The sequence below is a fragment of the Gobio gobio genome (genome assembly GCF_949357685.1).
Source record: "Gobio gobio genome assembly, chromosome: 9".
In the NCBI taxonomy this organism is placed as follows: domain Eukaryota; kingdom Metazoa; phylum Chordata; class Actinopteri; order Cypriniformes; family Gobionidae; genus Gobio; species Gobio gobio.
In genome coordinates, this window is record NC_137115.1 from 29779408 (window position 1) to 29807404 (window position 27997).

Sequence of the window (27997 nt, forward strand, 5' to 3'; positions counted from 1 at the left end):
CAAGCCTTAATCCATCACCAAATGCAATGTGTCAGATGCAGTGGTGTAAAGCACGCCGCCACTGGACTCTAGAGCAGTGGAGACGCATTCTCTCGAGTGACGAATCACGTTTCTCTGTCTGGCAATCCGATGGATGACTCTGGGTTTTGCAGTTGCCAGGAGAACGGTACTTGCCTGACTGCATTGTGCCAATTGTAAAGTTTATTATGGTGTGGGGTTGTTTTTCAGGGGTTGGGCTTGGCCCCTTAGTTCCAGTGAAAGGAACTCTTAGGCCCAATCCCATTTCTACCCCTTAGCCCTTCTCTTTCCCCTACCCCTTCGTTTTGCGCGTTCACGTGAAGGGGTAGGGGTGTCTCAATTCTTTTTTGGCTGGAGTGGTAGGGGTAAGGGGGAGGGCCAGATAGCCCTTCAAACGAAGACTTTTCAGGACCACACTTCGAAAGAAGGGGTATGAGGAGTTTCCCTCCACCGACTACCGTACTGCATAGAATGTGTGTGTGTTGCCACTCGGGATCCATCACTTGCGTGTCGCCTGGCTGCCAGTTTCTCCGTAGCTTGCTAAACGCACTATTTGGGTGATTTGAACACATATTAATAATAGTTTAAAAATATATATCTGGTCATCCTTCATAACGCAGTTGATATTTACATCACATATCGTCTGTAAACTCTTGCGTTACCAAGGCAACGACTGACTTGACGTATAACGTATGAACATTATCGCAGCACCAAAGTAGAAAACGAAACCATATCCGTACCGGTCGGCTCGGATCAGCACGGAATGGAACGGATAATAAACAAAGAGAACAGTTTGGTCCAATGGAAAAGCGGCTTCACTAGTCTTGTATGTTCTGTATCATTCTGTATCATCTTAGGAAACTCTAGCTCATATGTATTTGAACTGAAAACGAGCGGCATTGTATTAAGTCCAAATACGGCGCAAAACTCTGTTTGTTTGTTAAACGTGCTCGCGCCTGATTTCTGTGAGATATAGCCTACGCACTTCATTGCTGTTCATACTGGTTAAATGTCACAGGACATTGTAATAAATTAAACGTGGTATGACGTGTAATGGTATAGTAGTGGTGTGGTGTCCCATTTCTTAGGGGAATATTTTCACCCTTACGCCTTGGCACTCTGTTTCAAGGGGCAAGGGGAACAGTTAGGTGTAGGGGTAGGGGAAGGCGAAGGGGTATAAAATAGAATTGGGATTGGGCCTTAATGCTTCAGCATACCAAGACATTTTTGACAATTTCATGCTCCCAACTTTGTGGGAACAGTTTGGGGATGGCCCTTTCCTGTTCCAACATGACTGCGCATCAGTGCACAAAGCAAGGTCCATAAAGACATGGATGAGTGCGTTTGGTGTGAAGGAACTTGACTGGCCTGCACAGAGTCCAGGGGCCTCATTTATAAAACTTTGCGTAGGATTTGCGTCAGAAGTGGCGTACGGATGAAACATAGGACGTGCGTACACACAGAAATATTTGGATTTATAAAACCGTGCGCACGCACATCCTACGCAGTTTTCCCTTAATAAATCACAATCAATTCTAAATGTAGCGCAGCTTTTGCGGCTTCATGTCACGCCCATAGTTGCCCATAAATAGTCCGTGAAACGCCCACAAGTTATTATTCATCGATTGCGAAATCATGGCAAACACAGAGAGGAATTAAAAAAAAACTTAACCACTCAATGTGAAGTAGAAGTTCTCGTTGGCAAGGTGGAAATGAGGAGAAAAATGTTGTTTTGGAGGGCACAGTGTGGGCATACTAATGCCAAAAGGCACTTGAGTGGCAAAAGGTTGCAGACGCCGTAAATGCTGTAGCCTCACAACCTCGGACCATGGCCGAAATAAAAAAGAAATGGTCGGACATCAAAGCCGAGGCAAAAAAGCGTCTAGCGCTCCATCGCCAGAGTGTGTCCTCGTTTGCCAGCAAGTCTTCTTGCTGTCTGAAGATGCGTTCACTACGAATCCTTCCATTTGCCACATCTTCTAAGAGCGCAAGATAAGCCATTGTGCGTCTTTACGCATTGTGATGGGGCATTTTATTTCCATCCATCTAATTGCATCTGACAAGCTACATGTCGGTTATAATCTACGTGGAAATGGGAAATAGTTCAGTGCAAATGTAATTCTTGCAGCTTTCTGAATGGTTGAGACATACGTCATACGTTATTTTTATCAAAAATAAAACAAACTAAAGGAATATGCATGAATACAATGATTTCGTAGCTGATGAATCAATTTTTACTATGAAAACAACTTTCCCCAGTGGACAATTAATACATCTATCTATCTATTTATCTATTTATCTATCTATATATCTCCCTAATTATCTATCTATCTGTCTATCTAATTGCATCTATATCTGCTCTGCCAGACGGACACATTGACGAGAATATCAGTTTTTTACATTATTTTGTTATGTTTACCATATTATTTATGAGGATGAATTGCATAAAATGCCAATATTATTGCAGAACATATTTCACAAATATGTGTCAATTTGCATTTCTGTTGTAATTTTCGTTTGATTTTGTTTGTTTTACACTGCAGATCGATCAAACGGGTGTTCGTGTAGGCTGTTAATTGTAAGACTTGCTTTGTGAAGTCTTCATGTTATTTATGAGAGGCAGTATTGCCATTTCTTTTACACAACCGTCTACAGTTTCACACACTTTCACGTGTTTCTTCCATCTGCCAATGGTGTCGCCATTTCTCATTTCACCCGTTTTTGTGCGTACGCCTGGGTCAGAGCTTGCGTGAAGGACCGGACATTTTCCCGTCAAGTTTGCTTTTTATAAATACCAATTATTGTGTAGAGAGCGGCAAACGCCTTCTTTTGTGCGTACGCAACGTTTATAAATGAGGCCCCTGGTCTCAACCCGATAGAACACCTTTGGTATGAATTAGAGGCCTTCTCGTCCAACATCAGTGCCTGACCTCACAAATGCGCTTCTAAAAGAATGGTCAAAAATTCCCATAAACGCACTCCTAAACCTTGTGGAAAGCCTTGCCAGAAGAGTTGAAGCTGTTATAGCTGCAAAGGGTGGCCCACGGATTAAGAATGGGATGTCATTAACCCTTTCATGCATGAATTATGGTAACCTCAGTCAGGAATTTTTTCCTATGTGTTTTTATTGCTCTTAGAGCATAATTTGAATTTTATGAGATTTTCAGATGTCCTCTAGAGTGGACCGCTTGCGTTTATGGTTTAAACTTAAGATATACTGTATTAAACATAATACAGTAATAACACGGCAATATTGTGTGTGTTTAACGAACCAATCAATAAAATTGTATAAAGTAATCTGAAAACTATAAAATATATACAAAAAATATAGATGTGAAATATTGCAAACGCAATTGAATTTCATATAAGTTGATCTTCACGTATCTTTGATATCAGAACATGAGGATGTGATTCCATCAAAGATCTCTACAACCTGTCAAGCTAAAACTGTGGAAAACCAACTCAGATGCTCCCTCCAGTGTACCAGAGTATGTCGATTTACCCTTATTAGCTGATACTTCTGATTAAATTCAAGATGGACACATTTCTCCCATAGCTCTCCTCTGAGAAAACCTTGCGATCAGGTGTTTTCAATCTCATTTGAAATGAGCAATGTTGGGGGTAACTCATTACAAGTAACATGCATAATGCAATCAGATTACATTTCGCTGTTACGAGTAAAGTAATGCATTATAAGTACCGTGCATTATGTAATCAGATTACTTTTTTGATGTTACAAGTAAAGTAATGCATTACGTAATCAGATTACTTTTTGAAAGCATTGGATGCAGTGGTGTAAAGCACGCCACCACTGGACTCTAGAGCAGTGGAGACGTGTTCTCTGGAGTGACCAATCACGCTTCTCCGCCTGGCAATCCAATGGATGACTCTGGGTTTGGTGGTTGCCAGGAGAACGGTACTTGCCTGACTGCATTGTGCCAAATGTAAAGTTTGGTGGAGGGTGGAATTATGGTGTGGGGTTGTTTTTCAGGGGTTGGGCTTGGCCCCTTAGTTCCAGTGAAAGGAACTCTTAATGCTGCAACTCTTAATAGTGCATTATGTAATCAATTACTTACTGATGTTACGAGTAAAGTAATGCAATAAAAGTACCTTGCATTATGTAATCAGATTACTTTTTGATCTAAACAAATAATGCATTACAAGTAACTTGCATTACATAATCAGATTTCTCTTTGATGTTACGAGTAAAGTAACACATTACAAGCAACATTCATTATGTAATAAGATTACTTTTTGATGTTAATGCAAATTACATTCTAATAACACAAATACATTTATTTATAGTCAAAAAAAGTTACTCCAGATGAAGTATTTTCAAAAACAATAGCCACAGTATTAGTATGAATTGTAGCTATTGATTCATGATGTCCACTGTAGTGGACAGATGATTAATCAGATTTTTTTCCCCAATCTAAAATCAATACTTGGAAAATTGAACTGTTCTCATTAGATATTGCTTGACGTTACAACATTTTTTTTACCTGCAAGAGTCTCCTAGGATAGAAGGGGAATGGATATGCAATGGCTTGCCACTTGGTGGCAATGTATAGGATGATGCACGAGGGTCCACTGTAGAGGTTGATGTGCAACTATGCCCTCAAAACCCATGCATATGCATAGAAAATGCTTTTTGAATAGCTCTCCACTGTACTGACCACTATGCATGAAAGGGTTAAAGTTCATGTGCACGTAAAGGCAGGAGTCCCAAAATTTTTGCAATATTAAATATTAGTTAAAATTCATATTCTTGCCATAAACCCCATATTATTGTCTTTTACACTAAATTGTATGATTGGTACAATGTCCAAGTTTCTGAGTTTTAATTTTTGTGTTCTCTTCCAGATATTTGCACCGTATACTTAGCGTCAAACTGTGTTGAATGTTATTCACGCCTAACACATCCAGAACGGTGTTTCTACATTAGCTTTTTTGCACTGTTTTATAAATGACACTCATAACTCAGTTCTTCTTCTGAATTACTACCGTATTTCCTCTGAAAACACAGACTTACACCGGAACAGATCACGTAAATGTAGACGATATTGCAGTAAAGCAATCCCAGTGCCCATGCAGGTCAATAACCCGCAGAGCGTTCCTGCATTATGATCTTGTGTTTGTGTCGTTCCAGACTGCAGGATGTTCTCGTCAGTGAAGCCGTTTGAAGGGCAGCAGTTTTCAGCCCTGAGGAAACAGTGCCAGCAGAGCAGGACTCTGTTTGAAGACCCAATCTTCCTCCCAGTGGACCAGTCACTCTTCTATCATGGAAACCGCATTGGAAAAGTCACCTGGAAGAGACCAAAGGTATAAAGAACAAATACTAGGCCTGTTTTAGATTCAAATTCTACTTTGATGCAAATAATGCGAGTCATTTTTTGCATAATGTGAATTTGTTGTTGAAAATAATTTTTATTCTAGCTTAATTTTGTCAGAAAATAATGGTATTTTCCCAATTTTATTATTAAAAAATCGAATTATTTTAGAAAAAATGGTATTCCTTAAATCTGAATAATCTATTTTCCCTATTTTATTATGAAAGAAATCTAAATATTTTGTAATCAGATATATTTAATAAATCTGAAATATTGATCTATTTTATTATTTATTTCATAAATCTGATCATTTGACACTTAAAGTCCAGTATTTGAACAAACGCCGTCGCCTTAGTATATCAATTAACAACACTAATTACGAAAGAATTAATCGAAAGACTTGATAATTGCTGCCCTTTAGTAACTATTAATACACTTGAATCAGTTGAAGGTGGATTTTATGGCTGCTTAGATTAAACCCATGACTTAAATAACCTGTTTGTTGTCATTAATCATATCTGAGCTCTGTGCTTATGGAAGGTGTGGCTCTTCTGGCCATAGTTCTTGTGTAACTGGACACCACGTGTAGCTTACACGTTTAAACTGATGCCAGATAAATGTGTTTGTAGTTAAAACAATAACCTCTTCATACAGTCCCCTGCTCGACTCGGTTGTGTATGCTTGACTATATTATATTTAGCCAAAGATTATAATAGCTATTGTTTAGAAATGTGCCTGAGGAAAGTTTTGTGTACAGGAATAATTTCCTGTAGGTGTCATAACTGGAGTTTTGGTGTGTGATAAATCAATCTGTTTTCTCAGCATATAAATAAATCTGTTTTCATATGCAATATTTAGTACGCTAGCATTCAAAAGTTTGGGGTGAGTAAGATTTTTGAAAGAAGTCTCTTCTGCTCACCAAGGCTGCATTTATTTGATCAAAACATTTCAGTAATATTGTGAAATAGTATTACAATTTAAAATAACTGCTTTGTATTTGAATAGATTTTAAAATGTATTTTATTCCTGTGATGCAAAGCTGAATTTTCAGCATCATTAATGTCTTCAGTGTCACATGATCCTTCAGAAATCATTCTAATATGCTGATTTGGTGCACAAGAAACATTTATTATTATTATTATTATTGCTGCTTCATATTTCTGCGGAAACTGCGAGACTTTGATGAATAGAACGTTAAAAAAATATATATTAAACTGACCAAAAGTGACAGTAAATACATGTATAATGTTAGAAAATATGACTATTTAATGCACCCTTGCTGCACCCATTTCTTTCAACAACAACAAAAAATCTTTCTCAATTTTTGAACAGTAGTGTATATTATCAATTCACAAATCTGAGCAGCTCTAACCAACTTGCTCAGAAATTCACAGATGAGCACAATTTTAGCAAAATTTGAAAGGGATAGTTCACCCTGAAATGAAAATAAAGCCATCTTTTACTCACCCTGCTGTTGTTCCAATGCCCTATGTCCTTCTATCTTTTTCAAACCTTAAAAGCAGAAATTTTAAAGAATAATCCTGCACACGCTCCTCCATATAATGGCAGTGAATAGGGACCAGGCTAAAACATTACAAAAATGATACAAAAGTATCACTGAATGATACAGTGAGATGCGTGCCATATATGGAAAGTGTTCAGGAGGCATACTATAAGGTTTTGCGAGAAAGAAACCGTATTATTCAGTCAAAATACTGAGCTTGGTCGTTACTCTGAGCGCGTTCCTGTGAGTGTGTCCGAGCCTTATGGTATTCCTCCTGAACATTTTCCATATATGGTGCGTGTCTCACTGTATCATTGCGTGAAACTTTTGTAATGTTTTAGCCTGGTCACTATCCACTGCCATTATATGGAGGAGCGCGTGCAAGACTATTTTTCAAATTTCTGCTTTTGAGGTCCGAAAAAGATAGAAGGGCATTGGAACAACACCTGGGTGAGTAAAAGATTGCTTTATTTTCATTTCAGGGTGAACTATCCTTTTAAATCAGAAGGTCTTTAAGATAATGAGATTTCTTGTACTATGAAATGTATTTTTTCTCTTCTTTCTTCCCCTCCCCACTGTTTTCAGTGTCTTTTCAGCAGCAATTAGCTAAAGCCCATCACGCAAACCCAAGCCTAAAAGATCTTTGTCGATTAAAACCCAGTCCATTAAAACGCTGTGGGAAAAGCCTTTTTGGCATTCCATTAAGTAGTTAAATATGCATGAGGTTTTAAGTAATCCGCTGAATGGATTGTCATTGTAAGACGAGCTTAAAGGTTATTTCAGCTAGTGAGTGGCTAATGTAACCATGTTTGCTCAGTGATTTTGATCTGTAGATTTGGCTTTTTTTCATATGTGATTTATTGTTTTTTTCTATCCGTTTTATCATCTGCCAAGTGAAAAAGGTGGATCTGATGACTTAGTAAAGTAACAGCGAATCTCCTCAGCAAACTGCATGATTTGAGGAATCATTCATGTCAGAAACGCAAACGTTACACCCCAAAGTTGAGCAAATACGGTCACCCAGAGCAGTGTGTTTGCATTTAGGGAGCATTGTTACATATATTCAGGAAACTCCCTTTTTCATCGTCCATCATGAGTTACGGTGTTCTGTTCAGGCATGTAAGTGCAATGCAGTTGAACAAGTGCAATACAATCATCCGCCCACTAACCTCCTGTGTCAGGAACTGCACCGTTTCTACTGTTTGTCGAAGCAAAGTATGTTTTGTTTACTCAGGCCGGTGGCGAAAACAGACCTTCACTCATGAATGTCACATGAAGCAGCTCTTCCTCACTGCAGCTGTTGTTTTTTTAAGCATCATTTAGCATCAAAACAAGAGTATTTATCTGAAATACTATCTTTGTACTATCGTTCAAAAGTTTTGGGTCAGTAAGAATTTATGATAATTTTTTTTTGGGGGAAAGAAATGAATACATTTAGAATCAGAATCAGAAAACGCTTTATTGCCAAGTGTGCTTGCACCCACAAGTGATTTTTCTTGGTACTGAAGCTTCAAGTGCACATATACAATACAAATACAACAAGAACATAGTAAAACAAATTCTAAGAATAAAAATATGAAAATATTAAGCAAGGTTGCTTTAAATTTATCAAAAGTGACAGTAAAGACATTTATAATGTTACAAAAGATTCTATTTAAAATAAATGCTGTTTTTTTATTTTTTTACTTTTTATTAATCAAGGAATAATTTTTTTTTTGACACAACTGTTTTCAATATTGATAATAATCATAAATGTTTCTTGAGCAGCAAATCAGCATATTAGAATGATTTCTGAAGGATCATGTGACACTGAAGACTGGGGTAGTGATGCTAAAAATTCTGCTTTGCTTCACAGGAATAAATTACATTTGAAAATATATTACAATAGAAAACAGTTATTTAACATTTCAATAATATTTCACAATATTTAGTTTTTGTTGTATTTTTAATCAAATAAATGCAGCCTTGGTGAGCATAAGAGACTTCTTCTAAAAACATAAAAAATCTTACCGATCAAAAACTTTTGAACTGCAATGTCTGCCTGTATGTATCTAATTATTTATTTTATGATAATTTTTATTAATGCAATTGGAGCATTTTTTAAAGCTTCAGGTTTGCTATGTTTATTGTTTATAGGGCTGCATAAAAGGGGCAACTTTTTATTACCATTGTTATAAACTAGTTTACTGTAACTTTTTTTTTTTTTTTTTTTTTTTTTTTTTATACAGAAATACAATACTAATATTATATCTTAAATTCTTCATCTTCAGAATCCATCAATCTTTTATTTTGGTGGAAAATTGTGGGGAACTCTTAAAGGGATAGTTCACCCAAAAATGAAAATTCTGTCATTTCTTTACCCTCAAGTTGTTACAAACCTATATGAATATTTAACAGTTGATGGACCCCATTGACTTTCATAGATTTTTTTCTTTCATAATATGGAAGTCAATGGGACCCATCAACTGTTCTTCAGTAGAAGAAAGAAATGAATACTGGTTTGGAACAACTTGAGGGTGAGGAAATGATGACTAATGTACAACATTTTAGATGAATACATTTTGGGGTGAACTGTCCCTAAAGTTTCTCCTCTGTTTGCAACAACACATTTTAGATAAAGGAGATAAAATCAGATAAAAGAAGCTTCCACTTGTTTTTTTTTTTTCATTTCAGGAAAAAAACTAACCCTTAAACTAATCTTATGAGTGGGTAGTTAGTTATCCTTAGGATGAATGGTATGCCATTTCAGTCAAGTCAAGGTTGTTGTGCCTCAATGACACACTAACAGGTCAACCAAGAACAGAAAAACATGACTGGTTTAATTACAGGTGATCTGTTTTCTAATTCACAAAAACACACTGCCCACATGCTTGCGTGTGAACATGGAGCACTGAAACATGGGAACCTCTTTGTCTCTCTATAACAGGAGCTCTGTGAAGACCCACACTTGTTTGTGAATGGAATTAGTGCCCATGACCTGCACCAGGGGCAGCTGGGAAACTGCTGGTTTGTGGCAGCATGTTCCAGTCTGGCCTCCAGAGAAGCTCTGTGGCAGAAGGTGAGTTCATTTCATTGTTCTTCCAAAACCGAAACCATGCCTAAATACCATCGTTACCAATCTTTGTATCTCATTTAACTTGACATGGTGTGTGTGGGATATTCAAAAAACGGTGGAAAAAATATTAGCACGGTGTCCGCAGCAATGCCAGGGTCACGGGTTCGATTTATAAAGAATGCATGAATTGATAATCTTGAAAACAATGCAAGTAGCTTTGGATAAAAAAGTCTGCTAAATGTGTCTAAATTCAAATTTAAATAAAATAAAATAATTAAACGGAAGTACATACAGAATGCAAGAACCTTTGCAGAATTTGTATTTATTTTAATTTCTTGTTTCGATGACAGTGGTTGCTAATACGAATTACCTATGTTTATTTGAACTAAAATAACTCTAGTAATTAAGGTAAGGTGAGGTACAGTATACTTTAATGTACCATAGAAAAATGTGTTGCATACATGACAGATGATATAAAATTGTTGTTATTTGGTAACCTCACTGTCCGTTTATTCGGATGGCCGTTTACACTTTGCTATTCTGAATGGTTGTACTAAAACTAAAGGTTCCAGAATGGGGCAGTTTGCAGCGACGCCATTGCAGAACCATTTTTAGTCCACAAAAATCCTTTCAGGGAACGGTTCTTAAAAGAAGCAAGTGTGAAGAACATTTTAATATAAAGAACCTCTTTCCACTATAAAGACCCTTTTGTGGGATGGTAAAGTTCCATAAATGTTAAAGGTTCTTCATGGAATCGTTTATGCAAATAAACAAATTTTTTTGAGTGTATGGTATTTTGTCTGGATCGATTCAGATGTTTCCATTCGATTTCGATTCGCATGCTCTCAATTCGATTCGATTTCGATTCTTGATTAAACTCAATGAATATAGATTTAATACAAATACTATATTTATATAAAAAACAGTGAACATAAGTTTACAAGTGGGTAATTAAGAAATTAAGAGCCACAAACCTGTATATTTTTATTTTAGGTACACTTGGGTATATTAAAACACAACACATCTCTATATTTCAAATGCATACAATTATGTTAAATACAGTACAATTTTGATGCAACTTTATTTAAAAAAAAAAAGTTTTATATCATTGTTTTTATGGATATTTTGATATATTTATTCTAAAACAAAAAGTATATTGGATGATTTTCAGCTATTTTCAGTACACAACAAGCTTTTCTTGCGATTTTGCCGCCCGTCATGTGTGCAGTTACTTTTCATACACGAGAAGCACGTTCAAGGACACAAGTAGTTGCCGCGGTAATGAACAACAATACCTTAACGTGCTGACTTAAGTGGACTAACTTTTATATGAGGAAATCTGTTTATAATATAAGCTATTAGGTTTGAATTATTGGTCCTGCGCTGTCTATTGACTCAGTTGATTTGATGTCTATTGTGGCCAACGTACATGCTTAAGTGAACACTCAGGTTAATACAATGATCATAATGCAAGGCAAGCATTTGCATGTATGTGATCTATTTTTAGCGGTTGTGTGCTCAGCTGTGGGGGTGTTGCAACGTCTGGGTGATGTCTCATCAAATTATTATTACAGCATTTCACCTCAGCATTACAAACGTCCACAACGCACCAGAAGCCGCCATTTAAGCACTGAATGAATGAATGAATGAATGAATGAATGACATTCGCTCCTTTGTAACATCGAGCAAGGTAAATAACAGGGTGACATCCACTGATCTATATAGAGAACAGTAGTAACATCTAGAGGAGAAGACTAATTAGATTTACGTTAATCTTATGCTCAATGTTTGCGGAAATAAACATGGAAAAAAATCGATTCGTGGCCTTTGAGAATCGATTTTGAAAAACCACATTTAAAAAAAATTATTAATCTGAAAAAAAAATTGCCCAGCCCTAATATTACTGTGGTACGTTTTTAAGGATTTGAACAACTGCTCTGTTGATATCAGCAGTCCACCTCAACACCCACCTCCTTATCATTAGTTTGGTTAATGAATAGGTTAAATGTCCATGAAAGTTAATATTCCCTCTAGTAAGAATGAGTACACCCATAATCAGGATATACTAGTCAGAAGATGTGTGAAATATGATATCACAAGTTGTATAGATTCTATGCTCGAAATGGGCCAGTACTCTGACAACCCACAACACCCAGCAACGCAATTTCAAACAACAGGGGGGTACCTCGGGAGTACCGCCACTTTTTTCCCCCCACTTCAAGCACTTGTCTATGCTGTGGGAAATCATTCTCGTTCAGTCTAGACTGGCACATTTACAACCTATTCCACTGCGTACTAGCTGATAGTGAAACTTCATCATTGCTCGACCCCTTAGGGTTAATTATCATTGCCTGGAAAATATTACATATTTCAAATTTGTTGAGTTGTATTTTATCTGGCCATGGTGTGTCGCCACCAATATTACTAATATACCAACCGGACCAATATTATGTATCCTAATGAGCTTAATAAGCAGTGTTTGTGTGTCATTTAAAGTCACACTTTCTGACTATCATAAGTGCATATATATATTTATATTTATTTGATAGTCAGACAGTGTGACTTTAAATGACACACAAACACTGCTTATTAAGCTCATTAGGATACATAATATTGGTCCGGTTGGTATATTAGTAATATTGGTGGCGACACACCATGGCCAGATAAAATACAACTCAACAAATTTGAAATATGTAATATTTTCCAGGCAATGATAATTAACCCTAAGGGGTCGAGCAATATATATATATATATATATATTATATATATAAAGGAATGTTTTATATTTGCTAGAAATATTTATATTTTTCATTAAATTGGTTTCATTAAATTTTTTTTTACAATTTGTTTCTTTTTTTATTTAAATATTTACAAAAATACAATAACTGCATAAATTCATAAACACAATTTTGTTAAAAAATGATGGCATATGATGGACAACCATCATGCCATCTAATGCACATTACTTTTGTTATTTTAGTATTTTTTGTATTCTATTATTCTATTTATTAATATTTTGATTATTATTAGCTTTTATTTTTTATTATTTATTTTTTTCAATTTAATTTCAATAATAGTTTAAGTTTTTGTTTAGTTTTTTTAATATTTATATTTAGCTTACTTTAAAAAAAAAATATTTAGTTCCAACTTATTTCAGTTAGTTGACAAGGTAACATTTTATTATTTATTTAAGCCTTTTTTCAATTACAAAAATTATTAGTTTTAGTTTTTAACAATAACAACAACTTTAACACATTTTTACTGATTCTTCCAAGAGTATCACAAGCCATTTTTGCAATATTAACAAAAAAATCAGACATGGCGTGAATGCAACATTAGATTGGCACGGTTTTATGAACGTTTGTCTGTTTAACAAATAATAAATATCATGTTAGTTTGGATTTTCGAAAACTTGTATATCTTGAAATAAACCTCAAACTCTGCTCAATGTTTTCTTGCTGCTGTTTTATTTACAGTGTTCCGTGGACTCGTTACACAATGCTTGCAGGTACACAATAGTCCTTACAAATTGAGCCATGGGATCTGCTTACTGAGCAAATGATGCGTTATTAGGACGAGTCTTGTTTAGATTCAATGAGGTTGCGTTGATGGCTTGTGACTAATTGGAGACTTGGGGTTATCCCTTTGCTCTATTTTCATTTGTGTCCACATACGATGCACAATCGTGGACAAACATCAGATCCCACGAGATGACTTGTTTGTTTCCATGTGTTGCAGTTTTCCACATCCAAATGCTTAGAAATGTTTTTTTAAAGCACTTCCATTTGCTCATTAGCTTACAGTTGTACGTCATTCGTCTCTGTTGCGCCATTAAAGAGCCTCGCGGGACGTCCTGCCTGTCGCTGTCACACTGCAGCGCATGCAGTAATGCACCTTACACGGCTACACACCGGCGCGCAGTACGCAGAGCGCTAGATCTCCCTACTTGTTGTGTGTTCTGTCTCTACTAGACATATTGTTCCCTCCTGAGGTCTAATTACTGTCCGCTAACTCTTACTGTGGTCCCCCTGAAGAGCCCCATCAGACACACACTCGTAGATCTCATCTGGCCACACACTCATACCTAGTGAGCTGCCTACCTAGGCAGTATTAAAGTTGCTAAAGTTAGGTATGCCGTGCCCTTATCGTGCTATTTAAGATCTCTTTTTGACCATATTCTAAGGCAGCATCACATCTGTGATTAATAGAGAAAACAATCGCAGAACCCATTGCTAATTTAAAAAAAAAACTTTAATTGTTGACTTCTAGTTTTTAGTTAACAAAAATAAACCTGTTTAGGACTGCATGAAATATCAATAAAACTGTTATTAAAATGGTTTGTCTTCGCTGTGTATTTTATTCTTAGAGTGTTGCATTGTTCTCGTAAAATGCTAACTTCACCCAAAAATGAAAATTCTGTCATTTACTCACCCTCAAGTTGTTCCAAACCTGTATGAATTTCTTTCTTCTGCTGAACACAAAAGAATATGGGTAAGCAAACAGTTGATGGTGCCCCATTGACTTCCATAGTATGGGAAGAAAAATACTATGGAAGTGAATGTTTGAAGTCAGTTTTCAAAGATTATATGAGAAATTAGCATTTACATATATTAACATCGTTTAAATGTGCCTGTCACATTTATTGACTGCTTAGTTGACTTGTTTCATAGCACACAGAGAACATTTTGATAGCTTTGTGTGAGAATCGTTCTTTTAACTTGATTCATAAATTGAACTGAACTAGTTATAAAAACAGCTCACTATATCCTTTCATTTATGTCACATAAAATGTCAACGGATCTGTAACGGAAACACTCGATGACGTAAAAGAAGAACTGGCTTGTTGAACCAGTTCATTGAAACATTCATGGAAATGAGTCAGACTTCCTAGAACTAATGTGTGGCATTTGCCTGAAGGCTGGGCACATTGTTCGATTGCCGAGATTGATCCAGTTGTGTGTGTGTGTGTGTGTGTGTGTGTGTGTGTGTGTGTGTGTGTGTGTGTGTGTGTGTGTGTGTGTGTGTGTGTGTGTGTGTGTGTGTGTGTGTGTGTGTGTGTGTGTGTGTGTGTGTGTGAGAGAGACGGACACTGGTCGAGTGTGTCTCAGTTGACCTTCCAGTCAGATGCCTTCACCATATCAACAAAACATTCACATACAGAAACCGAATGATTGACAACATTATTTATTTTACTGTAGATTCACTCTAGCATGGCATTGGATTACATGTGAACCAGACAAAATCATTCGGCAATATCTTTATGCATATGTTTAACAAACAATCGGCAGGTTAATAAAACCATCATGAAGTTTAGGAAACTACTGAGGACTGTTTTTATTATCACAAAGAACTTTGGTTGATTGGTGAAAGAAAGAGGTTTTGACTGACCATCACAGAGAGCGTCTAACCTGTCTGCGGTTATAGGATACGGTGATTTGATCTGTCACTTGTTTTTGTTGAAGGTCAAAGAGCAAGAGATTTGATCTTTCGTCGCTCCCTCCTTGTAGGCGAATAGGAAATACATCACTTTGCGCACCTTCGCCAGCTCGGCTATCCTCTCTCCGAACTCCTGGATGTCTGCCTCCAGGCATTTGATGGGCGAATCCTCAGGATCTCCGGCGTTCCTCCAGAACTGGCCGATGGGCTCCAGCAGCTGCCTGGTCATCAGGTTGGTCAGGTCGGGCGTCCAAAGCTGGCAGATGCCGGTGACGGTGAAACGGCCCGTTCCTTGCAGGTTCACGTTCCAGTGGGAGAAGGTCAGCTCCTGCTCGCTGAAGTCCAGACGGTAGACGGACTCGTGCGACAGGAGAAGCCTCTCGCCGTCCTGCCTCTTCTGGCCCCTCTGCTGCAGCGACTGCACCCTCAAACGCATCACCTCAGTCAGCTGCAGGTCCTCGGTGAAAGTCAGCTCCATTTCCGAACCCATGACCGGATCGTCTTCAAGTTGAGGGAGGATACGTCTGCTTATGGCTTGTGTCTGTATGAGACTGAATAAACTCTCTCCTCTTTCAACCTTCACTTTCCATCCCCACCCACCCGCCTCTGTGGCCCCATGGGCAAAAAGCCTCATTTAGTTGGGGACTTTATTGATTCTGCCTCACATGCTCTGAGCCTCTGGATGAGTTTTGGGAGCAGGAGGAGGCGCAAACCAACCGGAGACTCACTGTTAGAGTTTGACGTGTTCCAGCGCTAGGCAACAGCAGATGCTTGCTGCTGTTTAAAAACTTTGTTGTTGTTTTTTGGATTGTGTAAATATTCACGTTAACAACATGCATTTATTTATTTAAAACTAAGCCCACATTGTCATTAACATAATGCATTTGGACATTTAACTTTTTTGCCTGATTTTTTTTATTTTTTTTTATTTGATTGTCATACAGCAAAAATCCAAACATAGTTAAAAAAAAGTAATGTATTAAACTTTTTTTAAATCTGCACATGCAGTATAGCAAGTGCTATGATTTATAAATTCTTCACTTACTATATTGTATTATTATTTTTATTATTGTTGTTGTTATTATTGAATGAGATTAGAATTGTGGGGAAAAAACATGCCTAAAATGTACAAAAATACAAAAATTCTTGTCCTTAAAAAAGTGTCCTTAAAATCTATTATTGTTAACTAAAATTATTACATTTTGATTTGATTGAAATATTCTTATATTATCTTATTTCATTGATTGAAATAAGGCTAAAATAAAAGAAATATTAGATGAAAAACTTTTTTTTAATGAAAACACTAAAATGGAAATTTAATTCCTAATAAATATTTAAATATTAATAATTCAAATATAAATAAATACTTAAATAATACTAAAATAGCTATATTATAATAGTAAAATTCTTTAAAATAGGGTTAATTTTTGCAAAACAATTATTCAAGCAAAAACAAAATCTTATTTCTTTGATTTTGGAGTGAACTATGACCCGGGCATCTTCTTTTATTTGATTCACCCATACATAATTCCATGTATTTTAATGGTTTTTATTCACCATATTTTTCTGATCTACATCAGGTCTGGCAGTGTTAGGTTTAGTTGACTCCAGTTATATATTTAAAAAAAAAATTATTTTGCTGTTTGTAGGTTATTCCAGATTGGAAGGACCAGGAATGGGAAAAGGAGAAACCAGAGAGCTATGCTGGGATTTTTCACTTTCGGTTCTGGCGTTTTGGGGATTGGGTAGACGTTGTCATTGATGACCGACTGCCAACCGCAAACGGGCAGCTCATCTACTGCCACTCCAACGACAGTAATGAGTTCTGGAGTGCTCTGGTGGAGAAAGCCTATGCCAAGTAAGTACCAAGACCATTAACAGAAAGAAAAATGTCTGATTCAATGAAGCTAGCAGATACTTGGAGGGATATATATATATATATATATATTTTTTGATGATAATAACAATAAATGTTTCTTGAGCACCAAATCAGCATATTAGAATCCATCATTAAATTGGTTGATTTATCTGCTCCCTCATTTATCAGGTTATCTGGATGTTATGAGGCTTTGGATGGTGGCAACACAGGTGATGCTCTGGTGGATTTCACTGGCGGTGTATCTGAGCCCATGGATCTGCTGGAAGGGAAGTTTAACCAGGAGGAGGAGACCCGTCATCAGCTGTTTGAGCGGGTTCTGAAAGTCCACAACAGAGGAGGCCTGATCAGCTGCTCCATTAAAGTGAGTTGGATGTCAAGTAGTCTCGTGTAGCCAGACCTTCAGACTGACGGCAGAAGGTCTGGACTCTATCGCAGCTTTCATTGGTAAATGATCGCCCAAGAGGACGTTTGACTGACATGTAACGCAACCAATCACAGTTTGCTTTGTTCCGCGTCATGTTTAGGGCCTTGAAAATGTAAAGTCAATGTCCCTGCAATAACAGACTGGCATGCATCTATAAATTATTAATTCAAGAATGCTGTGTACTGCACAATGGAGCCGCAAACTTTACATACTTTTGAAAATCCAGCGTTTAGTTGATCCTGGTAAGCGCTCATAGTCACAGTTGTAAAAATGACAGCGTTCTTCTTCCACGAGGGAGTTTGTCGACACAACCATGCATAGACTGGAAAAAAATATGGACGTATTGTCCTTGACGTCACCCATAGGTTTCTGAAGAGCGTTTATGAATCCCAAAAGTGTGCGTAGCCGGCCGTCGCCATCTTGGCAGCACATCTCTAGCGGCCAGTCGAAGAATTGCAGTTTAAGTCACTTCCTTGTTAGCTTCGAGAGATAGAGTATGTGTCCGCTCGGTCACAGCATTTGTTTTTAGGCGGACCGTTAAAGAATGCAACACACTCGTCTCGTGGACATCCTGTAGAATTCAACCAATCAGATGATGACTTTGAAACTCCTGATGTGTTTCCATATAAGTGTTCCATATGCATCAGACGTTCAGCCAACAGTCTGTCTGAGGCTGAGATGTCAAGTCACATGCATTTGTGTTTCATGAAATAAGAAATGTGATGAACACAAGCATTAGCGTCTTTATTGCACTAGTCATATTGGAATATACGTAATTTTGTGACTATACTTTTCAAAACAATGTGAATTTTTATTGTTTATTGTGTTGTAATGTCCTGCCCGGTAGATCTCCGTTATATACGCAAATGCATTTGTGTGTCGTGCAATAAGAAATGTGATGAACTCAAGTTTCATGCCGTCCAGTCTCATGTTTTCATACCGTTCTCTTTTCCGTAGGCCACTACTCAGGCGGACATGGAAGCCCGTTTAGACTGCGGCCTGGTCAAAGGTCACGCATATGCTGTAACTGACGTGCGTAAGGTACGTCTGGGCACCGGCTTTCTGGCGTTCTTCAAATCAGAGAAGCTCTCCATGATCCGTATGAGGAACCCGTGGGGTCAGAGGGAGTGGAATGGAGCTTGGAGCGACAGGTTTGTGAACATCTGCAAGCTGTTAGTTTTGCTGTCGAGTGTGTGTGGTTTATCGTTAAAGCAGACGGTACACATTTAAACAATGTCTGCATAATGTTCTAGCATGAACTAGAGGAGACTAAATTCATGACAGTGTTTTCTGCATCAGCGTTGTTTGTGCAATAGGAAAGGGAACTTCGCATCACAGGAAAGAAGCACTTCAAATGATCATGTAAACAAATACCCCCTTTTGGTTGACAGCATTCACCTAAGACTAACATTTCCGGAACAATTAGGAAGAGAAATGATTTAGATCAAAACATGCTTCATAAATGAAAATCCAACCATGTAAAACAAGAAAAAAAGGATGCTATGAAAAACAGGAAATATGCTGACACAGAGACGCTTTGTTTGTTTGAGTGTTTTACATGCTCTGTGTATTTGTGTGATCATGCTGCCTCCTACTGGAGGACAAACTGAACATCAGGTGTCGTATTTCAGCATTGAAAAGGTGCACTAAATATGTTTTTGTTCATGCTAATACAGCAGTTGTCTTTGAGTTTATACTAACCATGGTTTTGGAGTGAAAACCAGATTTAAATGTGAGAGTGAATGGCCTAAATCAGGGGTCTTCAATCACTTTTTGGACAGAAAGAGTGCTGGGACCTAATAACATGCATTTAATGCCGTATTAATGTATTTGCATACTTTTTTTTTATCATGCTTACATTGCCAATCCATTAAATATAAGCATATTTTAATGTAGAACAGATTCATATTTTTTATTAAATTGTAAAATACATTTTCATGTGGGAGGGACAATCATACATTTTGATTACCTCTAGTTTTGGTTGAAGGGAACTTCATTTTTACATTTGTAATACAGCATTTTACGAAGCCCCGCACATGATATGCAGACAATATTGTAGCCTCGAGTTAAGAATTTGATCCCATGACTTATTAAATTGTGGCCACGTTGTACTAATTTGTTTCTCTGTTTTGATTGAACTAAAACAAGGGGACGAATTATTACAACCTGCCTACGATTTACTAAAACGAGGGAACAAATTAATAAAACAAGGGAATGAATTCCTAATTCGTGGCCACAATATATATTTTCCCCTGCATGTCATGTGCAGGGCTCTGTAGTATTTTTTTCAGTAAATTAATCTTGGGATTAAGCATGGTATTGGTGGTGGTTGAGGAGATTCCCCCCTTCTAGCGCTTTGAGTGCCTAGAAAAGCGCTATATCAATGCAACAAACGATTAAACAATAACTGGTGTCAAGATCAAAGTTTAAAAAATACAAAAGCAAACATTTTCAGTTACCTGAACCATTGGAGAAATTCTTTGTTAGCAGGCATATTTCTCAATTGGTTTATTATTATTTTTATTATATTATTTTTTACAGTGAAAATTTAATTTCACTGTTGTTGTTTTCTGAATCCATTTCTGTTTGTCTCTGTGTGTCTGCAGCTCAGAGGAGTGGAAGAGAGTCAGTAAGGGTGAGCGGGAGCGCTTGGGTGTGACCGTGGAGGATGATGGCGAGTTCTGGTGAGATTAATATCTTGACTGGTTTTGCTGTGTATTAGGACTTTGTGCATTAAAATTGTGAAGGACACTGTTGAACAAAGGAATATTCTGATCGAATACAACTTGAGCTCTATCTGTGACATGGTGTCGATTACCACAGGAAATCCTTTTGCATCGTTCAGCATTAAAAAAGGGTTTAAAAGCAGAAATGTGAAGCTTGTATTTTGTTAAAACGCTTATAATAACTATTCAGTGCAGAAATGTATGAGTAACACTTTACAATAAGGTTTGATTAGCTGACATTAGTTAACCACATTAGTTAACCTGAACTAATGAACTGCACTTCTTTCAACATTTACAAATACATTATTAAAATCAAAAGTTGTATTTGTTAACATTAGTTAATGCACTGTGAAGTTACATGAGCAAACAATAAATGGCTGTATTTTTATTAACTAATATTAACAAAAACAGTAACAAATGTATTGCTCATGGTTAGTTAATCTTCGTTCATACATTATCTAATGTTATAAAATGAAACCTTGCTCACACTTTAGATTAGAGTACAATTCTCACTATTAACTAACTATGAACTACGACTTTTGCCTCAATAAACTTCTAATTACTGCATATTATTAGTTAGCAAGATAGTTGTCAAGTTTGGCTATTGAGTAGGATTAGGGAATGTAGAATATGGTCATGCAGAATAAGGCATTAATGTGGGCTTTATAAGTACTATTAAACAGCCAATATCTAAAATATCTAACATGCATGCTAATAAGCATCTAGTTAACAGTGAGAATTGGACCTAAACTAAAGTGTTACCGAAACCTTATTGTAAAGTGTCACCATGTTATCTTCCTGTTTTGGCATCTTTGCACGTATCATATGACAGTTACTGGGTTAACCTGGTTTACATGATCATGACAGGAGCACTGAAAAATGTTAGTGAAATTGTTAGTAAATTTCACAAATAACTACAAAGAAATGGTAACCCATTGAATTAAATGTGAGATTTTGAAGTAGAAAGACTGAAATGGTATTTTCCTGTAAAATGTACTCAATTTACAACTTTGAAAAGGATTTTTTTATTACATATAATTTAGCTTTAAATGAAAGTTAAACTATGTATGTAAAGTGTGCAATCAAGCTTTTTACTTTAGAATGAACTCGTTAATTCTTCAGTATTGTCATTGTCTTGTTATTGATGATCTTTCTTTATCGTCCTGCTGTGTCCTAATCTTTCCTCTCTCAGGATGGATTTTGATGATTTCTGTAAGCATTTCACAGACCTGATTCTGTGCCGCTTGATTAATACGTCATACTTGAGCATCCACAAGACCTGGGAGGAGGAAGTGATGCGAGGCTCCTGGTGTCGCCACGATGACCCTTTAAGGAACCGATCTGGAGGCTGCATTAACCACAAAGCCACGTTCCTCCAGAACCCACAGGTGCGACACTCATTCATTAGTGTGTGTGTGTGTGTGTGTGTGTGTGTGTGTGTGTGTTGTGTAGACTTGTCGTGTACTGAAGAGCGTGTCACTGTTTTTCAGTACGTGTTTGACGTGACGAAGCCAGAGGATGAAGTTTTGATCTGCCTACAGCAGCAGGACAGGAGAGTTCGAACCACAGAAGGCAAAGGAGAAAACATTGCCATCGGCTTTGATATCCAAAAAGTATGTCAAATCAAGTCACCTTCATTTATATAGCACTTTTTACAACACGGATTGCTTCAAAGCAGCTTTACAGTGATAATAGGAAATTCATTTTGTTTTTGAAGAAAAGTTTTTGATTAATGTCTGTTGTAAAAACTGACTAGTTATTTAATTTTGGTGCCATTTAAACAACACCATCTTCAATTAAATCAGAAAACCCCCATTGCGTTCCGGACCCCATCCGCACGGCAACAGCTTCTGGTGGCCCGAGAATGCAAATCATGAAATAGGTTTGAAATAGTTTTGAACCTATACCATCATCATCCCCGCATAAACCCCTAAAAAGGCGAATCCGTGAAAACGGCGACGGCATGTACGCAAGCATTACGTATTTAGCCTAAAGGCAAGCGTGTTTGAATACGTATGTGTGCATATGTGTTTTTATCTGTAGGGAAGGAGGCCTTCACAGGGGAGAGTCTAGTTGACATGGTCTCTGCTTACACTTCAGGGCTGTGTTGTGGTCGTGTCTAGGCGCAGGTCCAGCATCTGATCTGGATCCGGCAGACTACAGTAAACCTCTGGATAAACAGAGAGACTAACATTAGCGTAGATGCCATTCTTTTTATGATTTAACAAGTGCATCAGACATTATGGCAAGTGTTCCTGGTTCCAGCAGACCTAGTTAATGCAGCCTAAAACGATCATTTAACTGATTTGAATAATAGAAATTGATAATGTTCTATGTGAATGCCATAGTAAAGAGATGTGTTTTTAGTCTAGGTTTAAACTGACAGAGTGTGTCTGCTTCCCGAACACTGCTAGGAAGACCGTTCCAAAATATAGGTGCTAAATTGGAAAAGGATATTCTAGTTATTATCAACTGCCCAGAATTTTGAGACCGCAGTAGACGTGATGTAGTATAATGCGTTAAGAGCTCAAGTACTGGGGAGCTAAGCCATTTAGTGCTTTGTAAGTAATAAGCAAGATTTTTTAATATATACGTTGTTTAATAGGGAGCCAGTGCAGTGTTGACAGAACCGGGCTAATATGGTCATACTTCTTGGTTCTAGTAAGAACTCGAGCTGCTGAGTTTTGGACCAGCTGCAGTTTATTTATTAAGCGAGCAGGGCAACAACCCAGTAGAGCATTACAATAATCTAGCCTTGAGGTCATGAACGCGTGAACTGTTCAGCATTTTGTATTGAAAGCATGTGCCAAAATTTAGATATATTTTTAAGATGGAAAAATGCAGTTTTACAGATGCTAGAAACGTGGCTTTCAAATGAAAGATTGGTATCAAAGAGCACACCCAGATTCCTAACTGACGAAGAGGGCTTGACAGAGCAGCCATCAAGTGTTAGAGAGTATTCTAGGTTACTACGTGCAGAGGAAGTTGTAGGAAATTACTAGTCATTAAATTTTATATATCAGATATGCATTCCGTCAATCTTGTGAATTGGTCAGTTTCATCAGGGCAAAGAAATATAGAGCTGAGTATCGTCAGCATAACAATGAAAACTCTTCATTTACTGCTACAAACTGATAGCGGTCAAATAAATATGATTTAAACCATGCCAATGCAATTCCATTAATGCCAACATAATTTTCGAGTCCATTCAGAAGAATGTTGTGGTCGATAGTATCGAATGCAGCACTAAGATTGAGTAACACTAATAGAGAGATACAACCACGGTCGGATGATAAGAGCAAATCAGTTGTAACTCTAATGAGAGCAGCTTCAGTACTATGATACGGTCTAAATCCTGACTGGAAATCCTCACAGATATAATTTCTTTCTAAAAAAGAAGCATAGCTGTATATAGTCACCTTAATCTGTATTGTATAAAGCGCAATACAAATAATTTCAAAGCAGCTTCATAACAGTCATAAACAAAAAAATAACAGAATCAATGACAAAATCTGCAACTCAACAATAGTGTCATTATTCAGGTTTAGTCAGTGCAATGTTGGCAAATTTTGGGAGATTACATAAAAAACACTGGATAGAAACGACAAGATACACATACATTTTTAAAAAGTGAATAAAAAATGTATGCGCTCAATTGAGGCAGATTTTTTTTTTTTTTTATCTAATAAGAATAAACTATGATGGAAACCAAAATGACTAAATCCTTTGATGCGCAACAAACTCACAGGATTTTGCCTCAACAGAGGATGTGATTGAATAGCTGGACTAATCAGTGGACCAATCACATCGCACCGCATCTCAAATGTTGGTTTGGTCATTCTGAAATGACCAAAGTCTGTCATCAAAATGATTTGGGATAAGGACTTCCCAGAACCGTTTCACATGATTGTTTTCCCAAACACCAGGCATTCGAGCGCGAGATAACTTGACAGTGTTTATTGCGTTTCGTCTGCGTGAAAACAAGAAACGGGTTCAAAGCAGTTACAGTAGTTTGTCTCAGTCTCAAGGTGCCTCAAGTCCCTATACCCCAGACTCTTATAACAAGCTCCGTTCTTCTGTTTCTTTGGATGGAAAAAGCTAATGTTGATTCATTTCCGTTCAATAACAGTGTTGATGTTGCAAAATTAGTGTCATTATTCAAATTCAGTCACCAATAGTGTTAGTGCAGTCAAATTGATAATTTTACTGAATTTGAAGTGTCTTTAACAACTTTAACTAAGCAAGCCGAAAGGTGACAGTGGGAAACTCCATCTGTGACAGATGGGGGGAAAAATGTTAGGAGTATGTACACACATACACAAATGAATATTGATTGATCGGTCACCTATTTGTTCTCTGATAGGTCGAGCTCAACCGGATTTACCGCATGCACACCGTTCAGAAAACGATGGGCAGCTCCGTCTACATTAACTCCCGCAGCGTCTTTCTGCGCAAGGAACTGAAGGAGGGCCGCTATGTCATCATTCCCACAACCTTTGACCTCGGCCTGCAGGGAGACTTCCTTTTGCGTATCTTCACGGATGTACCTTCCGCCTCCAAGTAATGCGTAATATATTAGACATTCTTTTCTATTTGCATTAGCGATAATGAATGTATCGATGAAGATTGTGTGGTTTTAAGGGAGCTGACAATAGACGAGCCTCCCCAGACGTGCTGGACAGGGTGTTGTGGGTATCCAAAGCTGGTCACACAGGTGCACGTCCACAGAGCAGATGGACTCAAGGCTCAGGACTCAGATGGATGTAAGTAATGTCATGTTCTCTCTGTTTTTGCACACAATGCCCCTTATAAAAATGCTCTCGATAACAGTATCTCCCAAATATCGTAAAGAGATCAAATATGATCGTTCTGATTAAATATAATAGTTCTGAACAAATTTCAGCCAAGTTTGATTGTCAAAGTTAATTAAAATTGCATATATAAAATGACATGTATTGTATATAAAATATATTATTCATTTTGATCATTAATTATTAACTATTAATAATAATATGCTGTTGTTGTTATTAGTAATATAACAACATAATATGCATTTAAGTTCAAAATGCATGTGCCAAGTTTTTAGGAGTGTAGTATTTTTTTTTTCAAATTATTATTATAATTCATATTTGTTATAGCACTTGACATTTTTACACATTAAATCAAATCTTGTGTTAATACTACCAAGTAAAATAATCAAATATTTTTCTGACAACTTAAATGCATGTCACTGTACACTAGCACTCAAATGCTCGGGTCTGTAATATGTTTTCATGTTTTTTAAAGAAGTGTCTTATTCTCAGCAAGTTGAATTGTGGTGGACATGCTTTAATCTATCAAATATATATTATAACAAATACTTTTGTTGTGCTTGTCTGAATTTGTCTGATTTTAATGGTATATATTTTAATTATACCATTTTAAAACTTGAACTAATCTTGAGATACCATAGAAGATCAAATGATCTGATATTTTAAGAAACTTTGACTCCTAGTCATAAGACACAACTGTGTTCTCTGTGATGTCATTTCCTCCTATTTCAGGATTTTCATGTCACATGACAACACAATGCCAAACTGCTTTTACTATATTTATTTGGACATTTTTTTGCTTTTTAATAAGACAGTTACCAGCATGTTTATAATTGAAGATAAGTGCATTCAGATCTTGTATTTTCTTGTATTTTTCCTGTTATTTCAGCGTCTGACCCGTACGTCATCATCAGCTGTGAGGGAGAGAAGGTTCGATCTCAGGTGCACAAAGACACACAGACCCCAGACTTTGACGTGAAAGCCGTTTTCTACAGGAAGAAGCCGAAAGAGCCGATCCGCATTCAGGTGACAGTATTTTAGGAATAATTTGTAGCAGTTACCATCCAAAGTTGCGAATTTAACTTAGAATTTAAATTAGAATTTTGCATAAAACATTTGCGAATAAAACACAGTTTCCATCCAATGTGTCCTAGAGACCAAAATCGTCACTACCTGGGAAATTGGCGCAAAATATCTAATAAAAATGCAAGTGAGGTCAATCAGGAAAGCCAAGCCACTGTGGCTCTTTTTTCCTGTGTCATGAATACGCAATAAATGTTGTTTTGTGTTCACATCCCTGGTGTTTGGGAACGCTAGTGTGAGACCGCTCTGGGAGGAAATTATACCAAATCATTTTGATGACAGACTTTCGCTCAAGCATTTCAGAACAACCAAGCCAGCATTTCAGAGGCTGTGTGATGCGATTGGTCTGCTGGTTAGTTCAGTTATCCATCACATCCTCTGTTGAGACAAAGTCGTGTGAGTTTTTTTTGTTGCGCATCAAGGGATTTATTTTTTGCACATTTTTTATCAGATAAAAAATTATCCTCCTCCTTTTTATGTGCATTTGGCATTTCTATCCAGTGTTTTTGATATCCCAAAATTCACGTAAAAATGGATGGATGGAAACATACACTATATTGCCAAAAGTTTTGGGACGCCTGCCTTTACATGCACATTAACTTTAATGACATCCCATTCTTAATCCATAGGGTTTCATATGGAGTTGGCCCACCCTCAGCTATAACAGCTTCAACTTTTCTGGGAAGGCTTTCCACAAGGTTTAGGAGTGTGTTTCTTGCGCATTTGTGAGGTCAGGCACTGATGTTGGACGGGAAGGCCTGGCTCGCAGTCTCCGCTCTAATTCATCCCAAAGGTGTTCTATCGGGTTGAGGTCAGGACTCTGTGCAGGCCAGTCAAGTTCCTCCACACCAAACTCGCTCATCCATGTCTTTATGGACCTTGCTTTGTGCACTGGTGCGCAGTCATGTTGGAACAGAAAGGGGCCATCCCCAAAATGTTCCCACAAAGTTGGTGTGCCGAAATGTCTTGGTGTGCTGAAGCATTAAGAGTTCCTTTCACTGGAACTAAGGGGCCAAGCCCTTCCCCTGAAAAACAACCCCATCCACCAAACTTGCCAAACGCTTGGCACAATGCAGTCAGGCAAGTACCGTTCTCCTGGCAACCGCCAAACCCAGACTCGTCCATCAGATTGCCAGACAGAGAAGCGTGATTCGTCACTCTGGAGAACGCGTCTCCACTGCTTTAGAGTCCGCTGGCGGCGTGCTTTACACCACTGCATCCAACGCTTTGCATTGCACTTGGTGATAATGGTTTAATGTTAATGGAAGTGATTGGAGCACCTGAATTCAATATTTTGGAGGGGTGTCCCGATATAGTGTAGCTAATATTGTCATGATGAATCGATTCCATCATATTCCCCACTGTAATCTGTCTGTTTGTTTACCTTTCTGTTGTGTCAATCAGATCTACAACAAGAACCTTCTGAAGGACTCATTCATGGGTCAGGTGACCTTGAGCGGTGACCTGTCTGACCTGCAGCAGCTTCACACCCTTCACCTCCGGGACAAAGGAAACCGGCAGAACACTGACCTCTCGGGTCTCGTCTCGGTGAGCCTCAGTACCAGCGATGTCCTTACCAACATCTGACGTCACTCACTTTCACGCTATTCCTGTGGTAAATCCTAGAGTACTTTATGTGATGTATTACACATATATTTACATGGCCTTTTTTTCTTTTGGGAATGTTTCTTGAAAGCAAAATGTACTTGTTTACAAGCACTTTTTACACCT

General features: G+C 37.5%; 2 protein-coding genes across 2 annotated transcripts; one reads left to right on the forward strand and one right to left on the reverse strand.

Moving 5' to 3' along the window:
• Positions 1-5175: 5175 nt before the first annotated feature.
• Positions 5176-27853, forward strand: capn5a (calpain 5a; the record flags this gene model as incomplete). Its single annotated transcript, XM_079826189.1, has 12 exons — positions 5176-5340; positions 9779-9910; positions 16993-17201; positions 17391-17583; positions 18604-18797; positions 20253-20330; positions 21565-21760; positions 21863-21985; positions 24736-24932; positions 25014-25135; positions 26073-26209; positions 27671-27853. The coding sequence occupies 12 exons, from the start codon at positions 5176-5178 to the stop codon at positions 27851-27853; spliced, it is 1929 nt and encodes a 642-aa protein (XP_079682315.1).
• On the reverse strand, positions 15351-15833 carry ompa (olfactory marker protein a; the record flags this gene model as incomplete). Its single annotated transcript, XM_079825272.1, has 1 exon — positions 15351-15833. The coding sequence occupies one exon, from the start codon at positions 15831-15833 to the stop codon at positions 15351-15353; it is 483 nt and encodes a 160-aa protein (XP_079681398.1).
• Positions 27854-27997: the final 144 nt, after the last annotated feature.